At 43.0% G+C, this 27,527-nt stretch overlaps 1 protein-coding gene and 1 pseudogene across 2 annotated transcripts in view; one reads left to right on the top strand and one right to left on the bottom strand.

The window, feature by feature from the left end:
- Positions 1-27,527, top strand: part of RTN1 (reticulon 1) — a 215,647-nt gene that overhangs the window by 127,032 nt on the left and 61,088 nt on the right. For both annotated transcript variants that reach the window (XM_025870505.2, XM_073895300.1), the window contains exon 3: positions 1,771-2,523. In XM_025870505.2, coding sequence (XP_025726290.1) covers positions 1,771-2,523 — 753 coding nt within the window. The remainder of the gene's footprint in view (positions 1-1,770; positions 2,524-27,527) is intronic.
- Positions 8,154-8,449, bottom strand: LOC112822763 (large ribosomal subunit protein eL38 pseudogene; annotated as a pseudogene).

Below are 27,527 nucleotides of genomic sequence, written 5' to 3'. Positions count from 1 at the left end.
AAATCATTGCAGCTCCCACCTCCAGGCCTTTGCTCTATGGGTTCCCTTTTGTTTGGCATGCTTTTTCCTCTGATTATCGTCATGAGTCACCCTCTTGAATCCCCAGGTGTTGAATATAGGTTATCTTCTCAGTGAGGTCTATCTTGGCTACCCTACTTAAAATTACAGATTCAGGGGCACCTGGGTAGCTCAGTCGGTTAAGCATCTGCCTTTGGTTCAGGTCAGGATCGCAGGGTCCTGGGATCAAGCCCTTCATCCTTCTTGCTCAGGGGGAAGCCTGCTTCTCCCTCTCCCTCTGCCTGCTGCTTCCCCTGCTTGTGCGCGCTCGCTCTCTCTCAAATAAATAAATAAAATCATTAAAAAAAAATAAAATTGCAGATTCATCCCCACCTTCTCCCAGCCTTCCTGATCCCTTCACCCTACTCTACTTTTTTTCACAGCACTTAACATCTTACCTACTGTATACTTCACTCATTTACTATATATATATAATTATGTATTGTGTTCTCCTCCCACTAGAATATAGGCAGAGATTTTGTTACATCTTTCATTCACTAAATATGTCCCAAATGCCTACAAGAGAGCCTAACACATAGTAGGTTCTCAATAAATAATAGATGAATGAATGCTGTATGGATAAAGGATAAAATCAGTTCTGCTTTATAAAGAATTAGACAAATCTGAAATGTTTTGTCCATTGGGGTTCTCCCACAATCCTAAGGCAACAGATTACCTAGCCATAGTCTGCTCCCCTCACCCCCCAAATCAGTGACCTCAAAGCTTCGGAGAAATGACAAGTATTTCTTGCTTATAAAAGGGCTGGAGACCACTGTCTGGAATATTCTGAAATAAGGCCCTGCTGTAGGGCAAGGGAAAAACCAAGCTTCCAAAAACTGTCGTCATGGTGATCCCAGGTGGTCTCATCTAAGGGAGAGAGATACCAGCAAGACTGCTGATGAAGTTTTCCGGCCATCTGGATAAACATCAGGCAGAAGGCAGGCATTCACCCAGGGGGCTAGGGGTGACTCTTGGGTTTTGTTCTTCTCAAGAGGGGAAGAGAGGAAAATGAAGAAGCCCAGGGGCATTGTGCATTATGGTCATCTTCACAGCCTGCTCAGTAGAACTGGCAAAAATTTTCTCTTATATTGCTCTACTTTGTTACACTTTTCACTGAAAAAGAGTAAAGGTATTGATTCTTATGGGAAATGTAAAGCTCAGATATCAAATTGTATATAAGGATCCAGACTAAGCTTTCTTTGTCTTACTGAAGGAGGGAACATGAAAAGCAATGGGTAAGGAGTAATGGATGATTTTTCATTTTTGTTGATATTGGTGAGCCAAAATAGAAAGTTCTGTACATCAGATTACCTGATGAAATCTGTGAACCTGGAAAACTTCCCTGAGAGAATGAATCCGAAATTAAAACCATGACTTCTAGAATCTTTGCCACACTGAAATAGAAAAACCAACTGAGGGACTGTTGCTAAGAAAGTGCTTTGTCATTTTTTTAAGTAGCTAGATGAAGATAGATAGGTATGTAAAACACTGATTAATTGGGCCATAACAGTAATTAGCCTTTTCCTTCAGGTGGCCTGCCTTTTCAGCATAGCCCTGGAAACAGACTATTTTTGTGCTAATGAGATATGTGTTTCTCAAGCAACAAGAAAACATCTCCCCTAATGGAATTTTGTTTTATTTCTTCTCTCTGTGTCCATCTGTCTGTCCGTGTGTGTGCCTCTCTGGCTCTTTGTTCGCTTTGTGGGACGACAGAACCATCTGCTGCAGAATCCCAGGGGAAATGCAGCATCTCCGAGGATGAGCTGATCACTGCCATTAAAGAAGCAAAGGGGTTATCCTATGAAACAACGGAGAGCCCACGGCCGGCGGGCCAGGTGGCCAATAGGCCCGAGGCCAAGGCCAGGTCCGGGCTGCCGACCATCCCCAGCCCCCTGGACCACGAGGCCAGCAGCGCGGAGTCGGGGGACTCAGAGATCGAGCTGGTGTCCGAGGACCCGCTGGCCGCTGAGGACGCGCTGCCCTCGGGCTACGTGACCTTCGGCCACGTGGGCGGCCCGCCGCCATCACCGGCCTCGCCGTCCATCCAGTACAGCATCCTGAGGGAGGAGCGCGAGGCCGAGCTGGACAGCGAGCTCATCATCGAGTCGTGCGACGCGTCCTCCGCCTCGGAGGAGAGCCCCAAGCGGGAGCAGGACTCGCCCCCGATGAAGCCAGGCGCCCTGGACGCCATCCGGGAGGAGCCGGGCGCCCGGGCTGAGGAGGGCGCAGCCAGCCGCCAGGGCCTGGCCGACCCCGGCCCCTTCCTCAAGTTCCCCGCGGCCGCCCCCCACACCGGCCCCGAGCTGCCCTCAGGGGACGGAGCCCCGGCGTCGCCCGAGGGGCCCACTGCTCAGGGGACACCTGCCGAAGCCGCGAGTTCCAGCCGAAGCCCGGCGGCCACGCACAGCCCCGAGCCGCGTGGTGCTGGCGTCGCCCCTCCTCCGCTGTTCCTCAGTAAGCAACAAGGTAAAGTGACAGCTTTCTTCACTGCAGCAGCTTGTCTGCTGAGTGCTCCCAGGGCACTCTGAAGTGTTCCGCAGAGGGGCGGTTCAGGCCCGGCCCTGTTGCCCGGTCCCAGCCGTTGGCAGAGAACAACCAGGGGAGGATGGTGAGATGCAGATTCGCAGCCGGGACTTCGGTGGCAGTCTCGTGCTCCACGTGGCAGCGCTGGGCCGGCTGAAGCCCCGCGTCCCCAGTAAAGAGCGTTTGTGTGTACACGCGGAGATCTCCTGGATGGAGTGAATGGGTCCTTCCTTTCGTCCCCGGGTTGGATTTCCTCGCCTGGGAAGGGATGGTTGCTCATTTCCATCTTCCCACCTCTCAGTGATGGCGAGTGGCTCCATCCCTGTAGGGGCTGGAACCCACCGTAGTCAGCGCATCCATTTCACAAGCCAAACCGGGTCTTACCTGGGCCACATGGATCTTAGCACCTTCCTTTCTCTTACCCAAGGAACAGGGGATTTGGACCTTGATAAGTCCAAATTCTTTTTGTGTCCTGGCCAGTCAGGAAAGACAGGGACCAAAGTTAATTCCAGAATTTTTCTTGTTCTTCAGCAAGACCTAAGTTAATTTTTAAAATCAAGCATAATTTAAGAATGATTTTAATTTGGCCATTCTACTTTTCCTACGAGAAGTCTTGAGTTGAAGTCTTCAAACGCAGGAGTAAAGGAAGGTGTTATTTTATCTTACACATTGTATGTGAAGAATGTGTAGCATTCTTCTTTCCAGATCATCTACCACACCTGACTGCAACTGGATTACAGACTTCAGGAAAGGAAGCAAAGAGTCAGTGAATAAATTAGGCCCTGTGCAGTCTAGTTCATGGGCTACATTGAGTGAAGGGAGGGAAGGTCTCTTCAGCTCCTGGGTGGAGAACACTCAGGTAGAACTTCAAAACACCAAAGCACAACTTTATTCAAAGTCCCCTCCCACTGATCTCTTCTGCTTTTGCTTCTTTCAAAGTATTTTGCCTTTGGGGGATAAGTGATTTCAAGGGTATACCCTTCTTCCTGTGTATATGCTAATAACGTCAGTGATACTGTTAGCAATTAAAGTGTTTCATATAAAAATAGAGGGCAGATCTTTCCCATTGTAGATTAGAAGCCAGCTTCTAAATTCTTTAACACATTGGAACAGGGGAACCGAGAGGGATGTGATAAAAAGATAACCCTGCTGTGTGGTTGCTTGGTGGCCTAGACACGTGGCGTCATGTAGCGTCCCGTAGAATTGACTCTTGATTTCCCAAATAACTCTTCCCTGAGAGTTTAAAGTGTATTTAGTGCGTGCAATAGTGAGGATATTTGATGACAGATTTAGCAGTGGGAGGGTGTGTTTGTTAGGTGAAGATTAAAACCAATTTTGGATTCTTTTGCTTCCACTCTGACTGTGATAGGGAAGGACCTGCAAGTTGCAGGGAGCCCCGGGAAATGGCGTGAGCGTGAACAATCTTCCATCCCTTTTGGTCCTGAAGCAGTGGAGCTTGTGTCTTGCTGAGTACACGTTCACATCACCGTACTTGAATGGACGTGTTTCCATCTTATCCCCCAAATAATGTCCCTGAAAGAGTCACCCTGTGTGCAGTGCTGTTCAAATATGTTTATTCTCAGAAGCAAATACATCGGAAGGCTAATAAGGAGAAAATTGTGCAGGCCCATTTCTCTCCCTAGTAAATCTGAGAGACAAGTGTGGCAGCTGGGACTGAAAAGAGTGACCAGACGTCTGATGCAGGGCGAAGGCCAAGGAAAACCACAGCTGCGAACGCAAAGGCTTCCGAGCATCCTTTCCGGCCGATCCCGGTGCCGTTCTCCTCTCTGTATGAGTTGTCCCATATGGCTTGGACCCTCTGCTGCCAAGTTTAGGCATGAGAGAGTAGAGAGTGGCAGTCTTTTCAAACGAGTCAGGCCTGCCAAGGTGAATAACCTCTGCTCTCTGCCCTGAGGGGTCCTTTGAATTCCAGCCTCCCGCCAGAACTGACTGCTCAGCTGCATTCTCTGTAGAGAGAGTCTGAAAGGCTGTGCTGGGGCAGCCAAGCACCAGAGGTCTTGGGAGGATGACTCAGTGCTGCCAGCATATTGTTGGAGCTCCGATGTTCCCCCTGGTCTCACCTGCTCCATCTCAGCAGGTGGGAGGATCAGTGCCGCACAGCCTCCCCCAGGCTGTTCTTAATCACTGTCAGTGGACGGTAGGATCGTGCTCCGGTCAAGCAGGGCTCTGTCGGCAGTGGGGGCAGGTCAGCTTCTGTGGTCGCCTGCTCTTGCCCACTGAAGCCTCTGGCAGTATAAATGCATTCAAGTTCAAGTATTCACAGTATGCTTATTGTCTCTGGCTTTGGAGCTGTGCGGCTGTTGCTGAGCTAAGTTGCAGAAAGGTCCAGAAATATTTAGAATAAGGTCTGGCAAATATCTGATGGCATCAGATATGGGCTGTCAAGGAACTCCAGGGTTTCCTGGGACACATGGCCTCCTAAGGTCTATTTTTGGAGCTTTTTCGCTTTTCACAGGCTTCTGGTGCTGTTGCACTGGAGACAAAATGCAGTTTGTCATTTTCCAGTTTCCCTCCTATGTGTACTCCTGAACTCTCGCTACCCTGTCATTCTGCTCCCCCACACCCTCCAGGAAGGCCTGTTAGGAGCATCAGACCCTGAGAACATAGAGAAGTTCTCAGTGCTGCAAGGTTAGCCCTGACTGTCAGGGACATCCGAGTGAAAAGCCAAGCGAGAGAATCTCAATAAAACACTGACACCCAGTGTGACTCATCAGGATGGCTGTGTGGAATTCACCAAACCTGTTTAATTGCAGAATTTTTTTTATTGGTGTGTTCCTCAGGGTTCCTCTTCTAGGGAACACTTTTTGGGAAAGAGTGGTCTCTTAGGCTCACATCCACTCCCTGCATTCTGATTTCTTTACCTTGCAACTCAAAAGTACGGTGCTTGGACCAGCCACGTGGGTCATATGTGGGAGCGCATTAGAAATCTCACTCCATCCCGGACCTATGGAGTCAGAATCTGCATTCTAACAAGATCCCCTAGTGATTCCTGTATCTGGCAAAGCCTGAGAAGCAGTGTTTTAGACTATGGCAGCCAGCTTTCACATTCCTACCTATAACCATCCTGATAAAGGTCACGGCCTCTTTTGAGTCTCATCTTTCTTCTTTTTTTTCTTAAGATTTTATTTATTTGTTTGACAGAGAGAGACACAGTGAGAGAGGGAACACAAGCAGTGGGAGAGGGAGAGGGAGAAGCAGGCTCCCCGCAGAGCAGGGAGCCCGATGCGGGGCTCGATCCCAGGACCCTGGGATCATGACCCGAGCCGAAGGCAGACGCCCAACGACTGAGCCACCCAGGCGCCCCTCAAGTCTCATCCTTCTCATCCCCTCTGGTAATTTAAGATCATAGTGCTCGCCAGTCCTTAAAACATTAGTGAGAAGCTAGTGTACGTTCATAGTAATAAATATAAACTGAACGAAATGGTGCCAAATAAAAGTGACATTTCCCCTACTCTGCCCTCCTGATCTAATTCTCGGAGATATTCACAGGCTTTTGTTGTGGTTTTGTTGTTCTGATGCCTTTCAGAAATTTTCTTCAAGTATTCAGGCATATATAAGTTGTAACCACACAAGTGATATCACACTGGACACACTGCTTTGTAACTTGCTTCCTGTGACAGTAAAATCAGGGACAATACCCACTCACATGAACACTGTTCTCTTCTTAGAACTTTTTCCTCCCTTATTTCCCTGGTGTTTCCCCTCCCTGCTCCAGCCCTTACTCTCTGACCTCTTTCCTCATCTAATTTTTGCTACCTTTCTTCCAGTTCCTCTGCCTCTGAGTTCTGTCTCTGTCTTTCTTTGTCCCTCATTTCCTTGCTGTCACCCGCACAGGTTTTCAGCCACTGCCTTATGGGTAGCACATCCCAGATCTCTGGCTTTGGAGAATTCTTCTCCTGAGCTACAAGCCCATTTCCCCACTGTTGACTGGACATCCTGTAGACCCTCCAAATGCAATCTGTTGATGTTATTTGTCAAAATCTGCTCCTTTCCTTCCTTTGTGCCCTTCCTGAGCTAATGACGGGGTATCATTTGGGCCTCACTTTGGCTTAAACATTCAAATAAGTTCTGGATCTAAATAAAAACTCACTAGCCTGAGACACGGTTAAAAGTACAACATGAATGTAAACACTTAGTGGAAGTCTTGTGGCAATGTTTGGTTATAAAATTATCATCTAAATGATCCAGAGTGGTTTTCTTTTTAAGATTTTTTTTTTTTTTTATTTGAGAAAGAGAGAACACAGGCACGGTTGGGGGGTGGGCAGAGGGAGAGGGAGCAGTAGACCCCCCCCCACTGAGCAGGGAGCCCCATCTGGGACTCAATCCCAGGACCCCGGGATCATGACCTGAGCCGAAGGCAGACACTTAACCAACTGCGCCACCTAGGTGCCCCCAGAATGTTCTTAACATTTGAAAGATTATTAAAATAAAAATACAAAATGTGAAAATTCTCTTTGTGGCCCTCTCAAGCACGCATCCAGTGACACCCGTCTGAGGAATGTTGGTTCAAGCCAGTGGTCCCCAAAGTATTGCCCGAGCACCAGGTTCCTCAGAACCTCCTGGAGTACTGATGAAAAATGCAGGTCCCCACTCTGCTCCTGCGCCAGGACTGCAGAATCAGAATGCATCAGGGCACAAACCTGTGCTTTCAGTAAGCATGCTGAAGAGAATTTGGGTTGTAAGCAGATGAGCTGGCAGCCCAGACCTGTAGTAAAAAACCACCTTGGTGAGCATGCCTGAGGCATATGTTGTTTTTTAATTGGAGAGACTGAGGGGGCATTTAGCTGTTTCCATCCCTTCCTGTGCCCTGGGAAGCAGGCCTCTGTACCTTCCCTTTGTGATCACCGGCTGCAGCAGCCTGAGCTTGCCAAGCTCAGCCCCTCGTGGCAGGGAAAAGCTGATCTCCTCCTTGGGGGCATGATTTGCTGGAAGGCTACCAGATGGAGGTCTTCTAAACAGACCTAACATTTATGGTGTTTATTATTGCTTCTCATTATTATGCCAGATATCGCTCCTGTCCTAAAATATTTGAAGGAACCAAAATAAGTGTGACCCATTTACTTTCCTTACTGTAATTCTAAAAACAAGTCATCCGCTTCTAGTCCTATGTTTATTTGTTTCACGAGACCAAATTCATAAATCAGTCTGTAAAGATTCTTGGAAAGTCTCTATCTTTCACAGCGCAGATCTCAGAACCAGCCTGAGGACTTAGGCCCCTTCCCTTGTAGCTGCCGCCCCCGAGCCAGTTTTCAACAAGATGGACCAGTAACTGCTGGATAAAGCTCGGCTTCTCTGAGGACGTATGCAATGTACTACTTAGATGGAGACACTGAGCCTTCCATCTTATACTATTCAAAACAGTTAAGCTGCTTTTGTGAGACTTTGCCCATCCGTAGAAGGCGCTGTCCCGGCCTAGGCATTCCAAATGAGGCTGCTGGGAAGCAGCTCACCTCTCTGGCTTTTCCTTCTGAAGTAGTCACAAGGTTAGCATTGTCCCAGATTGCTCATTGACCTATGTGTTTTTTTGTTTGTTTGTTTGTTTTTTTAATTTTTAAAACTTTAATACAGTTCAGATCAGTGGGCCAGGTTCACTTCAGCTCCGTCACTGCCGAACCTGGGAGCAGGGACTGCTTCAGTTTCTCTACCTTCTCCTTGTCCGTGATGACCAAGGTGTAAAGGTATCTGCTGCACCGACCTTTAGAGTTCACATTATCCTTATTTTTCTTGATCTTGACGGATTTGGCATCCTTTCGCCCGTCTGCGAGCAAAAAGTCCTTGATTTCCTCGATTTTGCGAGGCATGGCTACGGGGGCGCGCAGGGGAACGCGCAGCCGGCACAGCAAGCAGCAAGAAAGAAGGACAGAAAAGTGACCTATGTTTTTTAAATGGCGACTTTAAAACACGGGGGAGGTTTTCTTCTCAGGCTTGGATAGAATTGCTCTAAATCTGGGTGGCCCCAGAGCTTATTATTTCTAGGGACAGATATTCTTGATATTTCAACAGGGTGTGTGTATAGCTCTGAAGTGGTTATTATACCTCTGTAATATTTCAAGGTCATTTTTTGGGACATGGTAAACCCCAACTCCCTAGTAAATTTTGCCTGGGCACAGAATGGGGCATAAATTAGCTCCTAAGATGGATTCAATTCAACCTTGAACTTGCCTGTAGAGATAGAGTTCACAGATGGCAAACATCATGGTGCCTCTAAGAAATAATGACACTCATAGATGGTGATCCTGATTCACTATCTAGCCCCTTTACCCCTCACATAAATCATCCTTTCTTGCTGATATAATCATGCAGCTTGGAGGATATAATTCACATACTTCTAATTCTCAGAGCCAAGACTGACTCCAGATGATTCTCGATCCCTTTTAAATGCTAACTTCACCTTCCACTAAAGTCTGGGTGAGATACTCACAGATACAGTCTCCGTACTTCTGGATTCTATCTTTGCAATCCCACAGAACACTCTAATACAGAATGAAATAAATTTTACCTAATGTTATGCCAGCCTGGCAAGAGCAAGACCTTACCGATTCATTCATCCTTCTTTTGACTCAACCAGTAAGGTATACTACATGCCTGATGCTATTAGTATAATGGTGACCAAGACCGACATGAATCCACCCCTCATGGGGCTTACTTTGGTGGAGATGGGGAGGTTTCAGTTAAAAAGGAAATCAGTAGAGTGATGTGTGAGAGTGAGAGAGTACCTGGTGGTAGGGTGGTAGTCACTTTTAGGTAGAAAGGTCGGAGAAGGAGGAAACTGTGTGGCCAACTATGGCAAGAGATGATTAAAGAAAATTCCAAACAATAGAAAATACAAAGGCCAGAGGGAGGAAAGTTCTGGAGTCATTCTAGAAACTGAAAAAAAAAAAAAGAAAAGGTCTTCATAGCTGGAGTGTGGTAGGCCAAGGTGACAGTGGCAAGAAATGGGATTGGAAGGTTGGCAGTGCCCTTTCATACCCAGCCCAGGGTGCAGAGTTTGGTCATTATACCAACCATTGTGAGAAGCCACCAAAAGAGTTTTAAACTAAGAAGTAACATGACCTGCTCTCCATTTTTTTAAGGTCACATTGGCTGCTGTCCGGGAGGGGGTTGGAGGAGGACAAGTGCGGAAGCAGGAAGACTGATGAGGAAGCTATGGCCGTAGTGCGGGTATGGGATGACAGTGACCGGGACAGGGTGGTAGCCATGCGCTTGGAGAGGAATGGATGGAGCTTTGCAGACTGACTTCACAGGACTCACTGAGGCATTGGATGGGTGGTTGGGGTGACTTGATTCCCAACATCTCTCAAGTTATCTTTTAGTTTTCAGTCACCATAATGATTACAAGTAGATGCAAAAACATTTACAATGGGGAAAAAATAACCCTAAACTTAGTCCTGTTTCATGAGTCATTTAACCCTTTTTTGTGTCTACTGTAAGAAAACCATCCATTTGAGGGACGCCTGGGTGGCTCAGTTGTTAAGCGTCTGCCTTCGGCTCAGGTCATGATCCCAGGGTCCTGGGATCGAGCCCCACATCGGGCTCCCTGCTCAGTGGGAAGCCTGCTTCTCCCTCTCCCCCTGCATGTGCTCTCTCTCTCTCTCTGACAAATAAATAAAATCTTAAAAAAAAAAAAGAAAACCATCCATTTGAGTGATGACAGCACTGAAATACTCTCTCACAGTTTGACCTCTGTATCTAGTATGTTTCCATGGCCAAGCTGCTGGGGGTCTAATGATCATCAGTGTGTTTAGATGACCGTGATGTTTGGGTGGCTGAGACTGGAGCTGGAATGAGGGTCAAATATGGTACCTGTGGAGGTTAAATAAGGCATGTAGTAAGGGGGGGGCGGGGAGCAGGGATGGTGGACAAGCAAGTCACTTATGTAAATAGAATTAGGTGCAAGTTTGGCTAGGGCTAGGAACTTATAAAAAAACCTCAGAAAGCCTGAAGTACAGTCCCAAATATGGATAAAAATTATATTAACAGGCAAAGAAAAGATAGCAGCCTGCCAGAGAGCAGAGGTTAAGGTCAGAGAAAAAGGTGGCTTTAAGGCAAACACTCAAATTGGGGTCTGAAGTAGGGACAAGCACACCACTGGGTTTGGTTCCTTCATCTCAAGGCTACAGCTGACCATGGTCTATCTGTGATTGCTCGGGGCTTTCGGAGTCAACACTACTTCTGTCTTGCTCCTTCTAGGTTTGAAATGACCTAGGCCTGAGGCAGTAGTCCTCTTCTGCCAGGTGAAGTATTGATCCAGGAATTGTCTGTTCTTGTGGAGATTTGGGTCAGTTGGTAGGGAGAGAGGATGAGGTGCTCAGTGAAACTGTTGGGTTTTTCTCGACAGTGTTCCTCAAAGAGTTGTTGTTGGACCATTTGTATCAGAAGCTGCTTGTTAGAATACAAATTTCTAGGTTCATCCCACAATCTCCTAGGGAGGGGCTGAGGAATCTGCTTCATTAAGTAGGTCCCAGGGAACCCTAGGCACACCAGAATTTGAGAATCATTGTTTGAGGGACTGTGCTGAGGCTGAATTTTCAGAATACTCAGAGTAATCTTTGGCAGTTTTTTCCTGTAGTGCCCAACTTCTCCTCCCCTCCCCTCCCCACCCCTCCCCACCCTTCTCCTCTCCCCTCCCCTCCCCTCCCCCTGTCTCCTCCTCTCTCCCCTCCCCTCTCTTTTCTTTTCTTTTTTTTTCTTTTCTTTTCTGTCCCTGGAAGTTGGCTTTTCTGTTTGGGCTCAGATATTAGTTAAAATGGTTTATATGAGGGCTTTACAGTGAAATTTATACTGTTAACTCTGAGACTTCCACCTCCTCATGGGAGAGAAGTAGAGGGGCGATAATGTGAGTCTTGGCAGCCCACTCTGGAGGATGTCCCTAACATCTCGCCACCTCACAAAGCCTCCAGAACAAAGACCCCAGAAGGACATGGTGGGAACACAGATAGCTAAGCATTCCCATTCCCAGTAGTTTAGGGCCTCCTGAGTCAAAAGAGTCCTCCAGGTGGTCTCTGTTTATAGCTTGGAAAAATCATAGGAGAGAGAAAGGGCCTGAGGGTGGGGTTGAGCCCCAGGCACAGGTTGTACCAGGCACAAATGAGGAGTTACAAGCTTGATCTTACACACGATAAAGATTTCACTGCCACTAATAAATAATTCAGTTGAAAGCTGCAGATTATGGTAAACGCAGCATTCTGGCTTACATCTTCCCTTCTGGAGGTTACCTCATTTTCTTACAACTCTTAGCTGAACGCTGAAATCATGGGGGATTTTTCTACACACAAATCACTGGCAAAAGCAGATGATGTATCCCCAAACTAATTCTTTTACTTCCAAACTCCCCCTTTTTTTTTTAACCTCCCCCTAATGCCTCATGGAGATTTGATTCTACATCTAAAAGTGCAGAGGAAATCAAGTAAAGCAGAAGAGTGGTTTTCGTATTGATTATCTCAACTCAGTGTTAATGTCTGTTGCCATCCAGTGGTTGTGATGAAAATATCCAACCTTTACTTTCTAACCTCATCTCAAACCACCAGCTTTGACATGTACAGATCTCTTGGGTTATGAAGTAAGAAAATATGTCTTTGAATGATTTTACAGTGTCCACTGGCTGGCTAAATGGCTGGACCATTTATGTGGTGATTGATCAGTTAAATCATCATCCGTATTTTCCTTGGAACAAGCACGAGGACAGAGTTTCAAAAGATACTCCCCAATGGGTAGCTTAGTTTTTACCAGAATTAATTTCAAGTTATACCATTTAGCCTGTACCAAACCATAAAATATAATACCGTGTAGAATTTGTGAACCATAGTTTCCCACTAATAGGAGTTTTTGGATCCATGCCCTCGTTTTAAATGGAAGTCCAAGATTGATGTATAGGTAATTGTTCCAGGTGATATTTCAGGGTTAGAAGAACCAGGATCTGAAATAAGATCTGACTCATCCGGAGCCCTTTTCCAACTAAACTGATTTCCAAGTAGTTGACTTGTTTATAAGAAAATCTAAAACTTTTCTATGTCAAGTTACTCTAGAATTTGAAGATGTAAGATTTACTATCATTAGTGTATATGGACATAAATAGGACTTTCAGAATAGTACACACTATGTGTAGCTAGATCAAGTGTTAGCATTGTCAGTCAGCTGGAAATTTAGTCCAGTTACCTGGAAAGGATTTAATTTTTCTTTAATTTTAGGTTAGTCAACTGATGGTGAATCAGTTTTGTATAAAGTCATAGTTCTCTCCAATGTTGGAAATAAAAAAAAAAAAGTCACAAGTAATTTGATTCTAGATAATTTTGATACAGGTAAAATAGCCTCATTGTCAATTTGTCCCTTTTATTTTCTTTCTTTTCCCTTTGTTGGGGTCCACATTTTTAGGCCCTCTTTTATTCCTCTGACAGAATCTTGAAATTTGGGGTAGATTTTATATATTCTGCAAAGATGTGCTCTAATTCCAAAGCCAAAAGTCTTGGCTTTGACTTTGATTTCTAAAGCCTCTCATGATTTCCATTCTTGTTCCTGTGGATACCACACCTTTCCCTCAGGTCGCATTAGTGTGCTAAAAACACAAGAGGACTCCTTGCTTGAGAAGTCCCTGAGCCAAACCCTAGAGGCTGAGGGCAAAGTCCTAGTGAAGAGAGCCGTTTCGGAATTCAACCTTACTGTTAATCTGTTGTATCTGGACTCATAAGCCTCTCGGATGAGATACAGATCATTTACTTGAATTGTTAGTTTTATCTTTCCAGCTGTATATAATGTTTGTTCTTATAATTTATATGATGCCTATTTTGTAACAGGTAAAGCCGGGTAACTTTCCACCAAGTTAATACTTTCTCTTCCATAATATAGAGTCATTTCTGGGAAGTGGCTGCTCAGTTCAGCACCACATTTCGCAGACCTCCTTGCATCTAGGTGAGGCTAGATGGCCTAATTCTTTCAATGGAATGTGAATGGAAGTGAAGTGGGTCACATCTGGGGCAATGTTGAAGACAGAGTTGTGTCTCGTTCTCCTTAAAGGTTTTACATCTAGGAGATGACAAAGGGAAAAGAACCTAGGTCCCAACACCACACTGATCTATTAAGTTAGCTCAAAATAAATTTCTCCCATGTGAAGCCACTGAAATTTTGGGGTTGTTACTATAGCTAGCCTCATCCTGACTAATATGCCAACCCATGATGTAACATGAGGTTGGGAAAGACCTGTTGTTAGAATGTTGGAACATATGTCCCACAGTTGCACGATTTTATGTCTTGCTTCTCCTCCATACCTTTTTACTTTGCACTCTCCTTTGCTGATGCTAATTAGTCCTACTGCTGAAATTACTGCTGCATAATTCTGAACCTATTAGAAAAAAACAATCCTGTCCTCAAGACATTGTATTGCTACTTAGTGAAATATTATCATAAAAAACAAACAGATCTTTAATAACCACAAGGTGAGTAGCTGGTGCCCTCTGGAGTTGTACAAAGCAAGAAGTAGCCCTTGTGACTATCAGGTTTACCAGAGCAAAAGCATATGAAGTTTTTGTGAGATAAACTGCTGAGAGAACTAGAGCCCTCTTTCTAGGGCTACCCCCAGGCAAAATTGGGAAATAGGCACAGGATCTTGAGGTCCCCTGCCTCCCACCATTCTTTTATCTCTCAACACTCTCCCTCAGCTACTTGAGGCTCCCAGTGCTCCTGAGCTCTCCTGGCTTCCCTTTCAAACATGCATTCCCTGTGTCCTGGGTCCTTGGAGTCCTTCATGCTTCCTTTATTCTTAGGGTGTACCATACAGGTGTAATTTGATAAACCAATTCTATTTCATGTGTTAGTGAGATAGTGTGTGATTCCTCCTATGCAACAGATCTCCAGAATGAGCCACCTTAGGGTAAGACTAGTCCACAATTTTAGGGAGTAAGTTTCCTCAGTCTAAGACTCCATTCTCAGCAGTATGTGTTCTGAGACACAAACATATTAGAATCTGGTTTAAACCAGAATGCCCTTTCTAAACTTACACTGGACAGGTACCAGGGGAATGCCATCCTAGTGTGGGGATCATCAGTTCATTGTTGCCTGATACAGAATTAGAACAGGGAGACTGGATGCTTCTTTGGAAATTTCCAGCTCACTTTTGTGACCTGTGAACTGTTCTCTAAGGACAGGGATCCTCAGCTAGAATCAGAGCAGAATCCCTGAGCCATGCCCGAGGTCCTTCCTTCTCTGGTGACCCCTTGTCTAGATTCCCCTTCTTTGGATTTGGTATGATGTTGATCGTATACCCTTCTCTTCACTGGGACAAGGACTCAGGGGCCAGCTGGGTTTGGATCCTAGCTCTACCACTTACTACTAGCTGTGTAATTCTGGGCAAGTTAACCTGTCAGCACTTCAGTTTTTTCATCTGTTCAAAGGGCAGAATAGTACCTGTATATGGGATTCTTGTGAGGATTAATTGAGAACATTTAGGTTAAGTAATTATGCTCTCGTTTTATTACTATTTAAGTATTTATATTAATAGTAATTATACAATGAGAAGGGACTTTGGAAGAATCTAGCCCAGTTACTGATTTAATGCAGGAATTCTTTCTGCAACATCTTCTTTCATAAAGTTTCAATTAATAAGTTTATAGGTTTTCTTAATATGTCAGAGTTTGAGTGCCTGCTTTCCAGTGATTTATAGGAAGTTGGCTTGATCTCACTAATAAGCTCCTTCCCAAGCATATTGTGGGACAGGTTGCTTCTGGGAAGGCTTCCTAAAGCCAGCTGGCCCAATTTATCTTCTTCTGTTGAGTATTGGTTTTTTACCTAAAATATATATGCTTAGGCTCCACCCTAAATATCCCAGAGTACAATCTTTGGGTGTGATGTCCCTACATCAGAATCGTTTAGACTCCCCTAGGGTGATCTATAAAATGTCTGTGCAAGGTTTGCAGCCATTGAGTTAACCCCAACTGTGGTATTCAGTTCTCTGAATCTTTAGTCCCATTTGTCTTCTACCCAGGCTCTGGCATTTTGTAGTTTTTTGACTCTGTCAGTCAGCCCACGCTGGAGTAACAAACCCCCAAATCTCAACGGCTTAGCTCAACAAATATTTATTTCTGGCTTATACAGAATCTGATGCTAGTTGGCGGGGGTTCTTTTTTGTCCAGTTACAAAGGCATCCAAGCTCCTTCTCACCTGTGCCACTGAATATCAACATATGGTTTCCCCGGTTGTCATGCCAGGAGAAGAGAAAGCTCGAGGGGCATGCTAGTTCTCCAAAGCCTCCTCCTAGAAATGACACATGCCACTTTTGCTTATGGCCCATTGGCCAGAATTAGTAACATGACTGTCTGCCGAAGCATGGGGCACACTAGAAATTCAGTGAGCATTAAGTACTTATTGCAGACTTCTTGCACAATTATCTCTTGTTTTAGAATTCCATAGCTGTTATCATTACCCCCTATATTATATGTGCATTTGTTTATTTGCTTATTGCTTGTCTCTTCCGCATAGATTTGAAGTTCTTTAACATCACACACCTTGATTTGTTGCTGTCTCCAGGGCCTACAGTGGTGCCTGGCAAGTAGCAGGGACACAATAAACATTTGATGAATAAATGAATAGTGACCCCAGACACGTAGGTAAAGACACTGAAGTGTATTATGGAATTTTGTTGTATGTCAGGGTGCTTTATAACTGCTCTTTCCCAGGAGCTCATTTAAATGTTACTGAGTCCAGTGAAAGTTTAAAGAATAATAGGCCAATTAAAAAGAGAATATTGTGTGTGGATCCCCTACTGTTACTCATGAAGAGCATTTACCTCTTGGCTGTGCACTCCTGGAGTGATCATCCCAGGAAAGGGCCAATGGAGTCAGCAGAGAAAAATGCTTTTCTGAGGTTCAGCTGACATAGCCAATAATAGATTTGAGTTGACAAAGCAGAAGATGCCATCACTGTGGGCCTGTGTTCAGCCTTTGTTTGCTGAGCCTATGGAATTGGTACAAGTCCGGTCTATTGAAACTTTATAACCCCTATAAAATGGGAAAACTTTCTGCAGTGAATGCTTCTTGTTATTTTGGACACAGCAGAACCCAATTTAAAACAAGGCTTGTTATTAAGGTTGATATGGAGACAGGCAGTATTACGTAGTGACTAAAGCATGAGCTCTGGAATAGACAGATACAGATTTGAACCCCAGTCCCCCAATTGCTGGCCTAAAATTTCCCAAGCCTCATCTGTAAAATAGTAATTCCTAGTCCTTAGAATAGTAAGGAGATTTAAGTTGAATTCATTAAATACTGTTTTAAGGGGCTTAGGTTAGTAGAAGACCTGGCATACGGTGTAAATGGCAGCAGTTACTATCATGTATGGTTGGATTGTGTTTTCTGTGCTAGATCAGGCTGTGCACCCAGATTAGAGTCAGTAATGGCAGTTGCCAAGGCTACGGGAAATGTGAGGCAGCAGGGGTGGGCTCTCCTCGGTGGATCAGCCCCCTGGCCTTAGAGGCTGGCAGCCTGGCAAGTCTTTGTGGCACCTGAGCTCCATCAGCAGCCCATCTTCCTTCTGCGCACTGAGCATTACTGCTCCCCAGGCTGGGGAGGATCCGAGTGGGCTGCTTCATTACCATCGATGCTCACCTGTCACAGCGACGTTATTGCCTCTCATCCGCATTTAGCTCAAGCCCCCAACACTGGTCTCAGGCAAGCAGGATGGCTTTCTCCCAACACAGAAGAATGACCAGCAGCTATCACAGAACCATTACGGTTACTTTCCTTTAAAAGGGACTGAATTCATGGCAAGCTTAGAATTGCACATTCTTCTTTCCCATTTCCCAAAGTGTAACTCTACACACAAAGGAGGTTCAGCCCTATGACGTATTTTTATGGAAAGCTACCTTCTGAACAATCAGATTCTTTAGGAATATTTGAAATAATGTTTGGGGAAGAGGTTTAGCTAGATTCTCACAATGATAAACATGGAATAACCTCTTTAAAATGGCTAAACATGCCCTTGAGGATTAGTTTCTTACATCAAATGATTCAGATGACTGCCATTTCTCTCAAAAAGCTCTTCCATTTTTGTTATATGGTTTCAGTAATACCAAGTGGGAAGTAAGTTTTGGTGTGCTTGCAATTCAGGGCAGTCTCGTCTATGCAGTCCCTTACAGGCAGGTGGACTGGCACTGGGAAGGGGGCAGGATTTATGCAGAATTTCTATCTCCACCTATGAAGGTTTCTTGTAATACCTTGCCTGTGTAGTGCATTTTGCTTCATCTTCCTTTTCCACTGTTTTAAAAAAGATTTATTTATTTTGGATAGGGAGAGCGTTCACACACATGAGCAGGGAAGGGGGTGTGCGCGGGCAGAGGGAGAGAATCTGAAGCCAGCTCCGCACTGAGTGGAGCCTGATGCGGGGCTCGATCCCACAACCCTGAGATCATGACCTGAGCCAAAACCAAGAGTCGGACAGTCAACCGACTGAGCCACCCAAGGCACCCCTCCACCATTTTCATTCTTTCAAAAATAATTATGCATCAATTAATGCAAAAGTCCATACAGGATATTTCATAGGCACTGACAAAAACTTGTCATCCATAAACTAGTATGATTTTAATTATCCTTTAAAGAAGACAAGGTTATGGTCGACTCTTCAAACACTTAACTCTTACCTATGATTTGAAAATGAGTACTCATGGTTCTTTTTTAAAAGATATTTAAAATAGATTATTATAGAAAGTTACATACAGATTGGAGAAAATACTGTAACGAACTCCCACATATAAATCAACAGAATTTATCCATCATTACCATTTCTTCAGTTTGTTTTATATATACTCTTGAGGGGAGCATTTTAAAATTAAGTCACAGCCATCAAGATATTTTACCCCTAAATGCTTTAGTGTACATCTCTAAAAATAGGAATATTTACTTATGTGACTATGGGACCATTATTACATCTAATAAAACAAATACGTCCCTTTAATATTCATATTCAAATTCTCTCAATCCTCCATTTTTTTTCAGTTGGTCACTTTTTTTTAAGATTTTATTTTTTTATATTTTGAAGTAATCTCTACGCCCAGTGTGGGGCTCACATCCACAATCCCGAGATCAAGAGTCCCACACTCGGGGCGCCTGGGTGGCTCAGTCGTTAAGCATCTGCCTTCGGCTCAGGTCATGATCCCGGGGTCCTGGGATCGAGCCCCGCATCGGGCTCCCTGCTCAGCGGGGAGTCTGCTTCTCCCTCTCCCTCTCCCCCTGCTTGTGTTCCCTCCCTCACTGTGTCTGTCTCTGTCAAATAAATAAATAAAATCTTTAAAAAATAATAATAAAAAAATAAAGAGTCCCACAATCTACCAACTGAGCCCGCCAGGCACCCCTTCAGTGGGTCACTTTTAATTAGCCAATGAGCAAATATCTCTCAGCTTTTATTTTTCCACTACATTGCCTGTAATAAGAACATGGAACAATGGAAAGTTCCTTTGATTTATGTATTATATGATGATCAGATATATTTCCTTTTTTCCCAATATCTTGTTATAAAAATTTTCAACCATACAGAATAGTTGAAAGAGTTCTTCAGTGCACCCCTGTTTACATGGTTCTATTTTTAATTCTTTTTCTGACTTGCTGAGCTGACTGGGATTGGATGGACTCCATACCTCAAATTCAGTGAGAAAACAAATGTTCTATGGCTTCTTTTTAGGTGGAAGCCTTAAATAATATTTGCAAAGCAGATAGTGTGCTTATTACTTTGCATAGTTTATAAATCTTGACAATATCTTCTTCTCCAACTGGATAGCTCATGCCAGCCTATAAATATTATTAAGCCTGACTTTCAGTTGACAGTATTTTTCTGGGGTATTCCCCCGGAGAGCCAGGTGCTACACTACGACAGTGGTTTCACATTGTGGGTTAATGAGAAAATGACAAGCCACCCTAATACTGAAGCAATTGGAACAGGCAGCGTGTTTACCCCTTATGCAATGTCAGTTGTATTTCAACATTATCGAAAAATATCATGCAAAGGTACTTGGAAAAGAGAAAAACAAATCTGGTTTCTGGAGTGTCGGTCTGAGGGTTGCAGCTGTTGCTATGGAGATCAGAGAAGCCGATTTTCATCGGCTTTACCACGCTGAGCTTGTTTTTGAACAGATTCATGAGACTGGGCTTTTTTTCTCTCTCTTATTCTGGGTGGTTTTGTTAGACGTAACCTTGCCTGAATAATATTAACATATCGCTTGTGTGAAAGCACATTAGATGCTAATGCTTGGAGTTGTTTTTAGCAGAGTGATTTAACAGTACAGGATTCGTTTTTCATTTGAATGTTTTAAAATAGACCGACTCTCCTAATCAGCATTAACATAGAGCTCAGCTTGGAGCATAAGGAAATGTTAGTTTAATATTTTAGTGCCATCTGCTGTAAGTTCCATGGATTTCTACCCCATCTGGCTTATTTGCAGCAATTCCCCCCCCACCCCCCACTGCCACTTTCTTTTTTAGCCTTAGTAGGACGCAGCAAGTCTCTTTCCAAATCTTTTATACTGATTGGCCCTGTTTCTTCCTACTGGTCACTGGATGAGGCTTTTGTCAGAAAAATATATTCCCTTGGCTCTAGGTGTCCATTTTCTGAAAACTCCTCCTTCAGCTTAGTGGATGTGCACATGCGTGCGTGTGATACTTGTCAAGCAGTTAACACGTTCCTAGACCTCTCTGCTTTATCTGAAAGCCTGATTCTTCATGAGTGAACATTTGTAAATTCAGCAGCATCACTAAATAAATAATTATGGAACACCTATTACATGACAGGCTCTTTCCCAGGCATGGTGGGTGGTGGGGAGAGTGGAGAATAAAGCAGACACCCTGCTTCCATGGAGTTCCATTACAGGGGAGACTAACAGCACACAAATAAACACACATGTGGCCGTAAGCACGATGCATTAAAAACTAAAGCAGGCAAAGCTGTTTTAAATAGGATGGTTAAAGATGGATGATGGGATTAAAATATTGCAATGGACATCTCTCATGTATCGAGATTGCCAACAAGGACAACAGATGTGTCTTCCAACCCTGTGTCTTGAGGCTCTTGTTCAAGACAGATACTCCTTCTTAGTTATCTTTCAGCATTAACCAGCAACATTACACAAGTCTGGAAGCCTTGTTGAAAAACAAGTCTGTTGTTTGAAGCTGTCCATTTCTGGTATTGCTGTGGAACTGGGTAGACCTTGGACTTGACTCAGTTTGACAGTTCTTTAACTCAGCACATGGTTATAGCTTCTATGTGTGTCTAGTTCTTTGCTGGGTTCCATGGGGGAGCACCAGAGGATTTCAAGTCAGAACCTGCTCTCTAGGAGTTGCTTTTCACAAAATACTCAACCCATCATACCAACATACCAACCCTCAACCCATCCAGAGGAGAGAATAAATGTATATGGGACATTTAAATAAAAATACCAGGTACTGTTGCAATTAACTTTCATAAAAATGCTACCAATCTTAAGTGCAATCATGTTGGATTTCAGAGAAGGGAGAAGTGTTAAAATGTCCAGTGCACTTCTCTCTACCTACCCTCTGTAAATGTCAGTTTGAGCTGAACATTGAGCCCCATGGAAACTACTAATATTTCTGTACTTAGAAACAAAGGAGATTCCAAGGAAATTAGAACCGTGAGCAATCCATTTTGATTTCTCTTTATGTGCTTGCACTCACTTGGGCACATGCTCATTCATTCATTCATTCATTCATTCATTTAAGAATCAAGTCTTAGGCACCTACTGCATGTGAGTGACTGGGCTGTGGCTGAGGAAACTAGGATGAATAATGCCCACAGACATTTGTAGGACAAGAATATAGACAAATTAGTTCAATAAAGTGTTATAGGAGCAATGAAGCTATATTTGTCCTAGCCCTGTCTGTGTTACTGATTTATGCTGCATTGGCTGAGATGCTGTATGAGTGTTCTGACTTTCTGTGCCTATTTTCCCATGTCTTAAAAAATCTGGGGCAGAGAGAAGTATTAGCAGAATAATGATTCCTATCCCTTTCTTGAAGGAAGGTTGAATTGTCCCAAAGTGGTGAGAATATTAGTTTTGGCTTATTGGGAAATAAGCCACATAAAGAGAATTGTTGTTTTAATAGCTGGAGTAACAGTATCAGATGTTATAGTGACAGCACACCAGTGGGAGAGAAGCAAATGGTAGGAATGTGTTATCTCCCTGTTTTCCTGTTTATACAACATATGTGGAGTTACTGGATAATTTTAGAGATTCATTAGTCCTCTGTACCGTTAAATGTCAATTTAACGGTATCCAGTAGAGGCTGATTGCAGGGTAGCTGCAGATTGGGGGAGGGGGGGTGCTGTCCTCCATCCTGAGTATGCAGTCTTCCCCTGCCCTGTGCCTGGGAGCCAGGGATAGCTGCGCCAAAGCAAGAGTAAAATTGAGTTTGGGAATAGGAGGAGACTGTTAAATATCTTATTTATTTCCTACACTCTGGAGTGTTTTTAATGTGGCTTTTCTGGGAATAGAGGAGAGATTTAAGTCCACTATCTTACCCTTACTGTATATAAAATTTCTATCCAGTTGAGTACCACTTTTCAAAGCCAGGAAATTATCTGTTGGGCTAACTAAAGCCATAATATGGCTTTGTGCTGAGTGTTTATGTTGATGACCCAGCCCTCTGATTACCCACTTCTCTTTTCCCCCCAATCCAGTATGCTTCGTTGGCATCAAGATGCTATTTCTCTGCTCTCTGATGCAGTCTTTGTGAGAGATGGATTTCCCTCCTGATCAGAGTGTTGGGGAAGATCAGTGGTGGCGGCAGCAAGTCAAACTCCAGGCCCAACAAAGGCTCCCCCCGATGCTTTTACTGACATTTCTCTATCTTCTCTCCCCTCTCTCAGTAGCTGGCAGTTTGATTATTTCTCCAAATTCCTTCACTTCTGTACTCTCTGCACAGGACAATGCTGAATTGAAAAAAGAAAAACCTAGCCGTCACTTCATTCTATGGCAGGGACACCCCATCAGTGCAAACGAGGACTAGTGTGTAGACTCCAGTGACTCCCTTCCTGCCTTTGGAACCTGAAAGCTGACTCTTTAGGTGCCAGCAGATTTTCAAAGCTCTGACTATTTCTGTTTCTCCTTTTCCCGATGGCAGACCATATTGTACTCACTGCTCTTTCATTCCATCCTCACAAAGACATAAGGAGTAGTTTGCTGAGAGGGAACGTTGTTAAATATTGGATGGGATTTCTGAGCAATGCTAAATAATCTTCTAAGTAGATCTCTGAAGCTGACAGAGATTTGACTATTTTGAGGGTCTTCCTAAAGGGATTAGAATTCAGGGATTCTTATGCTGGACCCCTGCTATGGTCCGAATATTTGTGTCCTCCAAATTCAGATGCTGACATCCACTCCCCAAAGACACTGGTATTAAGAGGTGGGGTGTTTGGAACATGCTTAAGAAAATATTGCCTAATCTAAGATCACAGTGATTTACGCCTATGTTTTTTTCTAAAAGTTTTATAGTATAGCTCTTATACTTAGGTCTTTGGTCCATTTTGAGTTAATTTATATTTAGTGTGAGATAAGAGTTCAACTTCATTCTTTAATATGTATGTGTGTATCTAGTTGTCCTGGAAATTTTTTTTTTTTTTTTTTTTTAGAGAGAGAGAGAGTGTGTGTGCAAGCCAGGGGCGGGGGTAGGTAGAGGGAGAGAGAGAGAGAATCTTAAGCAGTCTCCACTATCAACGTGGAGCCCAACAGGGCTTGATCTCATGACCCTGAGATCATGACCTAAGCCGAAACCAAGAGTGGGGCACTTAACCTACTGAGCCACCCAAGGGCGTCCGGGAATCGTTTGTTAAAAAGCATCTCATTGGAGCATCTTGTCATCCTGCTCAAAAAACAATTGACTAAACGGGAGGATTTATTTCTAGACTCTCAGTTCTATTGCATTAATCTATATGTCTAGACCACATTGTTTTGATTAATGCAGCTCTGGAGTAAGTGAAATCTGTAAGTATAAGTCCTCCAAACTGGTTCTTCTTTTTCAGTGTTGTTTTGGCTATTCTGGGTCCCTTGCACTTCCATATGAATTTTAGAATCAACTTGTTAATTTCTGAAAACCAGAAATTGATAGGGATTGCTTAGACTTGGATAGAGATCCATTGTTAGGGATTGCGGTGAATCTATAGTTTGTAGAGTATTGCCATCTTAACAATATTAAGTTTTCCAATCCATGAACATGGCATATCTTTCCATTTATTTAGGTCATATTTAATTTATTTCAATAATGTTTTGTAGTTATCATTGTACAAGTCTTACACTTCTTGTATTAAATTTATTCCTAATTACTTTTTTCTTTTTGATGCTATCATACCACCACCTGTTTTTTAAAATACAGTTTTATTGGAACACAGCCACACTCATTTGCTTATATATTGTCTTTGGCATTTGTGCTGCAAGGGCAGAGTTGAGTAGTTAGAGCTGACGCTCTATGGCCCACAAAGCCGAAAATATTGACTATCTGGCCCTTTACAGAAAACGTTTGCCAGTCACCATAATTTGTTCTCAGAAAATGCTGATTCTTTTCTTTTCCTCCCTCAGAGATTCTGTGTGGTAAGATGGAAGAGGAATCAGAATCATTTTATTTGACGTTGAGAAATACAAATAATACTGCAGAGGATGAGTTTTGGAGTTAGTGAGATCTGAGTTCAAATCCTGGACCTTACGTTTTCTTTTGATCTCTCTGATATTCTGTTTCTCTTCCTTGAAATTTTAGTATCCTTTTCTTATGAGGGAAGAAAGTGACCTGTTAATGTCATATGTAAAAGCCAATGTCAAGAACTGGGCCCAGAACCTGGCCCAGAACTTGGCCCAGAACTCCAGAACTTCTACCTTTTTGTCCATCTTCATTTCCATGACTTAGAAGTTAAATCTCTGACTGGGAGATATAATTTAAAAGTTGCTCCTTCCCTACTTCCCACATTAAATTCTTAATATCAGCTCGCTAGTTGTGCCTTTATTAATTATTTATATCATTTGCTTCTTTTTCATAAAAATTTAAGTGCAGAAAAATATGTTGGTTATTCAGTATTAGGTGATATTGGAGCAAGGTTTGTTTTGTGTTGCTGTCCCCTTAAGGAAAAGATGCTACCTCTATTTTTTAGTAATGGTGTTCTAGTTTGGCTAATAAACATGTAGGGCACATTTACATTAGATGTAATGAAATGGAAAATGTAGCGGTTTCAGCCACCAAAAACACATCTCCTGCAGTATCTATTTTGCTGGTATAGATGACAACAGACTTCCAGCTGGAACAGGTTCAAATGGGTTTCCACTTACTCCTTTTTTTTTTTGAATCTGCTCCAGAAGAATGTTGACTGTACCAAAATGGATTAAAATATTACTCAACAACTCCAGTTGTACACATAAAATGCAGACTTCTAGTCACAATTAAAAGTTTCAAAAGACTTTAAAAATGTAACCCTATGGTTATCTGGGAAGCAAACGTTCCCAGAGAAAGACAGAGGCCTTACTCAGTCACATTATTTTTTTTTAGCTTGATTCTTAATGCCTCACAAAAAATTAGCTATTTAATCTATTAATAAAATGGCAGGCTATTATGACTACTTATTCTTTCCAGTGGTACATAATATTAGAAATGATCAAGTGTTGAGATAATTTTTTTTTTTAACATGACTGATCAAAGAGCTCAGAATCAGAGAATTTCTGGGTTGGAAGGAACCATTACAAAAGACCTTATGAACATTCTCAGTGACAGAGAACTCACTGCCTTCCAAACTGGCTTTCCATTCTTGGTCACTTCTGAAATTTTCTCATATATTAATGCAATGTGTCCACTAATCCTATTGTATCATGTAGGGCCATAAAATAAAAAGATAACTGTCATACTAACCTTGGCATTTTTTGTTGTCCAGAGTCTAAATTTCCATTGCTATCAACCAACACAGATTGGTTTCAAATCCATGTACACTTTGACCTCTTTTGTGTGCCTTCTAGTCCCTCCAAATCCCTTTTCTGAGTGTTATGCCCCAAGAAGAACATCTTTCTGAGTAGTGTGTGAGCTGGTTAGTGCATTCCACAGCAAGACCCTGGTTTCCCTCACCGTGGACACCCAATTTCTACCAATCCTACCTATAGGCACATTACATGTTTGTCAGCTACCTCACATTGGTGACTTGTGTTGAGTTTACATCATCTCATATCCTTAAGATTTTGTTTATATGTGCTTAGTAATAAGCTATATTTCTTATATCTCACATTATTATGGTTGGCACTTTGGAAGGAAGTACTAGACCTTGCGTTTTATCTCTGCTAAACTTAGTCTTGTTAGGTTAACTCCATTTTCCTAGTCTGCCAAGATTTAAGAGGATCCTGTCACTCAATACATTTGCTATCTCTGCCAACTTTTGCATTATTTATAGGCATGATCACTTGCTTTTTACATATCATTGATGAAAGGTCTGAGAGTCTAAATCCTATGATTGGCTATTAGAAACTTCTCTCCACATTTATATTTAATTCCATAAACATTTATTCAGCATGTACTTGGTAATGAACTATAGTCAGAGTTCAGTGACAAACAAGATAAGATGGTAGTCTCAAGCAAATCACTAGTCTATATAGAGAGGAAGACATCCAAACAAATAAACAGAGTAAACAGTGAGGAGTACAATAACAAAGACGTGAACAAGGAACACAGAGGAGAGGTCAGTAATTACCCCGGGGAGGTTAATGATGTGTGCCAAGACAAGGTGATAGTTGAGCCAATTCTTGAAAGAGGAGGAGGTATTTGTGAGAGGAAAGGAAAGTCTGATTGTCATTCATTAATTGACAGCATTTATTCATATGAAAACAAAATGTTATTTTCCTGAGAGTTCTTCCATTGAGGAGCAAGTAGATCAAAAAGTTGAGACTCTACCACTATAGATAATATTAGCCAACCTAACCTAAACTCCAGAGTATCCAGTGGTTGCTTCACAATGATAACAGCAATCACATGCTATCAGAATGGAAAAGTCCATTTAAAAATTTTCTAGATCATGTGTTTTACTGTTTTTTGCCTCTTGAGGGTGGTTAGGAAACTCTTACTAATGTTCCTTAGATTTAGGTCGTAGGAGCCAAGAATAGGAAATCCTGAAAAATTGTTTCTTGATGGCTTATCTTTATTGACCCAAATCTCTCCTTTGTGACAGACTCCTCCATCATGGAGGAACAACTCTTATCCCGATTAGATCCTCAAACAGCTAGGTTATATGATCTTCCAGCTTCTTCAATCAGCATTTGGGACCCCTGAGACTCACAATGGACTCCACACCTTCCCAGAAATTCAGAAATTTGTTGCTGATTGATTAATGGATTTGTCACCAGCCCTGCCAGCCCTAAAGCCAGGACCAGCTCATGTAGCTGTAGTGAATAGCATTTTCCAATTAGTATCTCTACAAAGACAATTAATTTAGCAAGAAATTTTCTCCTTTAAGAACTGAAACAAAATTAAAGCTGCCTCTCTTCTTTCTCAACACGACCTGTAATGTAAAAGTACTTGTCATTTTATTAAGTTATGTTGCGGACCTTTTAAGTGATGTCTTGGCCCTGGGAATGATGAGTGACTTGGGCAGAAAGCCATCTCAAGACCAAAGTAATTCTGCTGCGGGCCAAGTCATTCATTTAGTCAGAAGTGCCCATGCCATTTAGCAACGATCCTGCAGCTTTTAAAAGCAAAGTCATTCTAGCTGCTGCATCAGCATAAAGGCACATGACCTTGTCCACTGCCAGGCAGGTAAATGCAGGTATTAAATTGCTGTTGACAGTAGGTAAGTGGAGAAGTTTAAAACTTAGCTGGATTGTTGGAAACTTAGCTGAATAGTTGCTCTGACTTCAACAAAGTCACCTGCTAAATCTGTCTAAATCTCCAGGGAAGCCAAGAATAATATGAGGGCCCTAAAAAGTA

Source organism: Callorhinus ursinus, unplaced genomic scaffold (genome assembly GCF_003265705.2).
Source record: "Callorhinus ursinus isolate GAN/ISIS: 27379988/994484 unplaced genomic scaffold, GSC_fseal_2.0 scaffold8, whole genome shotgun sequence".
Classification (NCBI taxonomy): Eukaryota; Metazoa; Chordata; class Mammalia; order Carnivora; family Otariidae; genus Callorhinus; species Callorhinus ursinus.
This window is presented reverse-complemented; position numbering and strand designations above follow the sequence as displayed.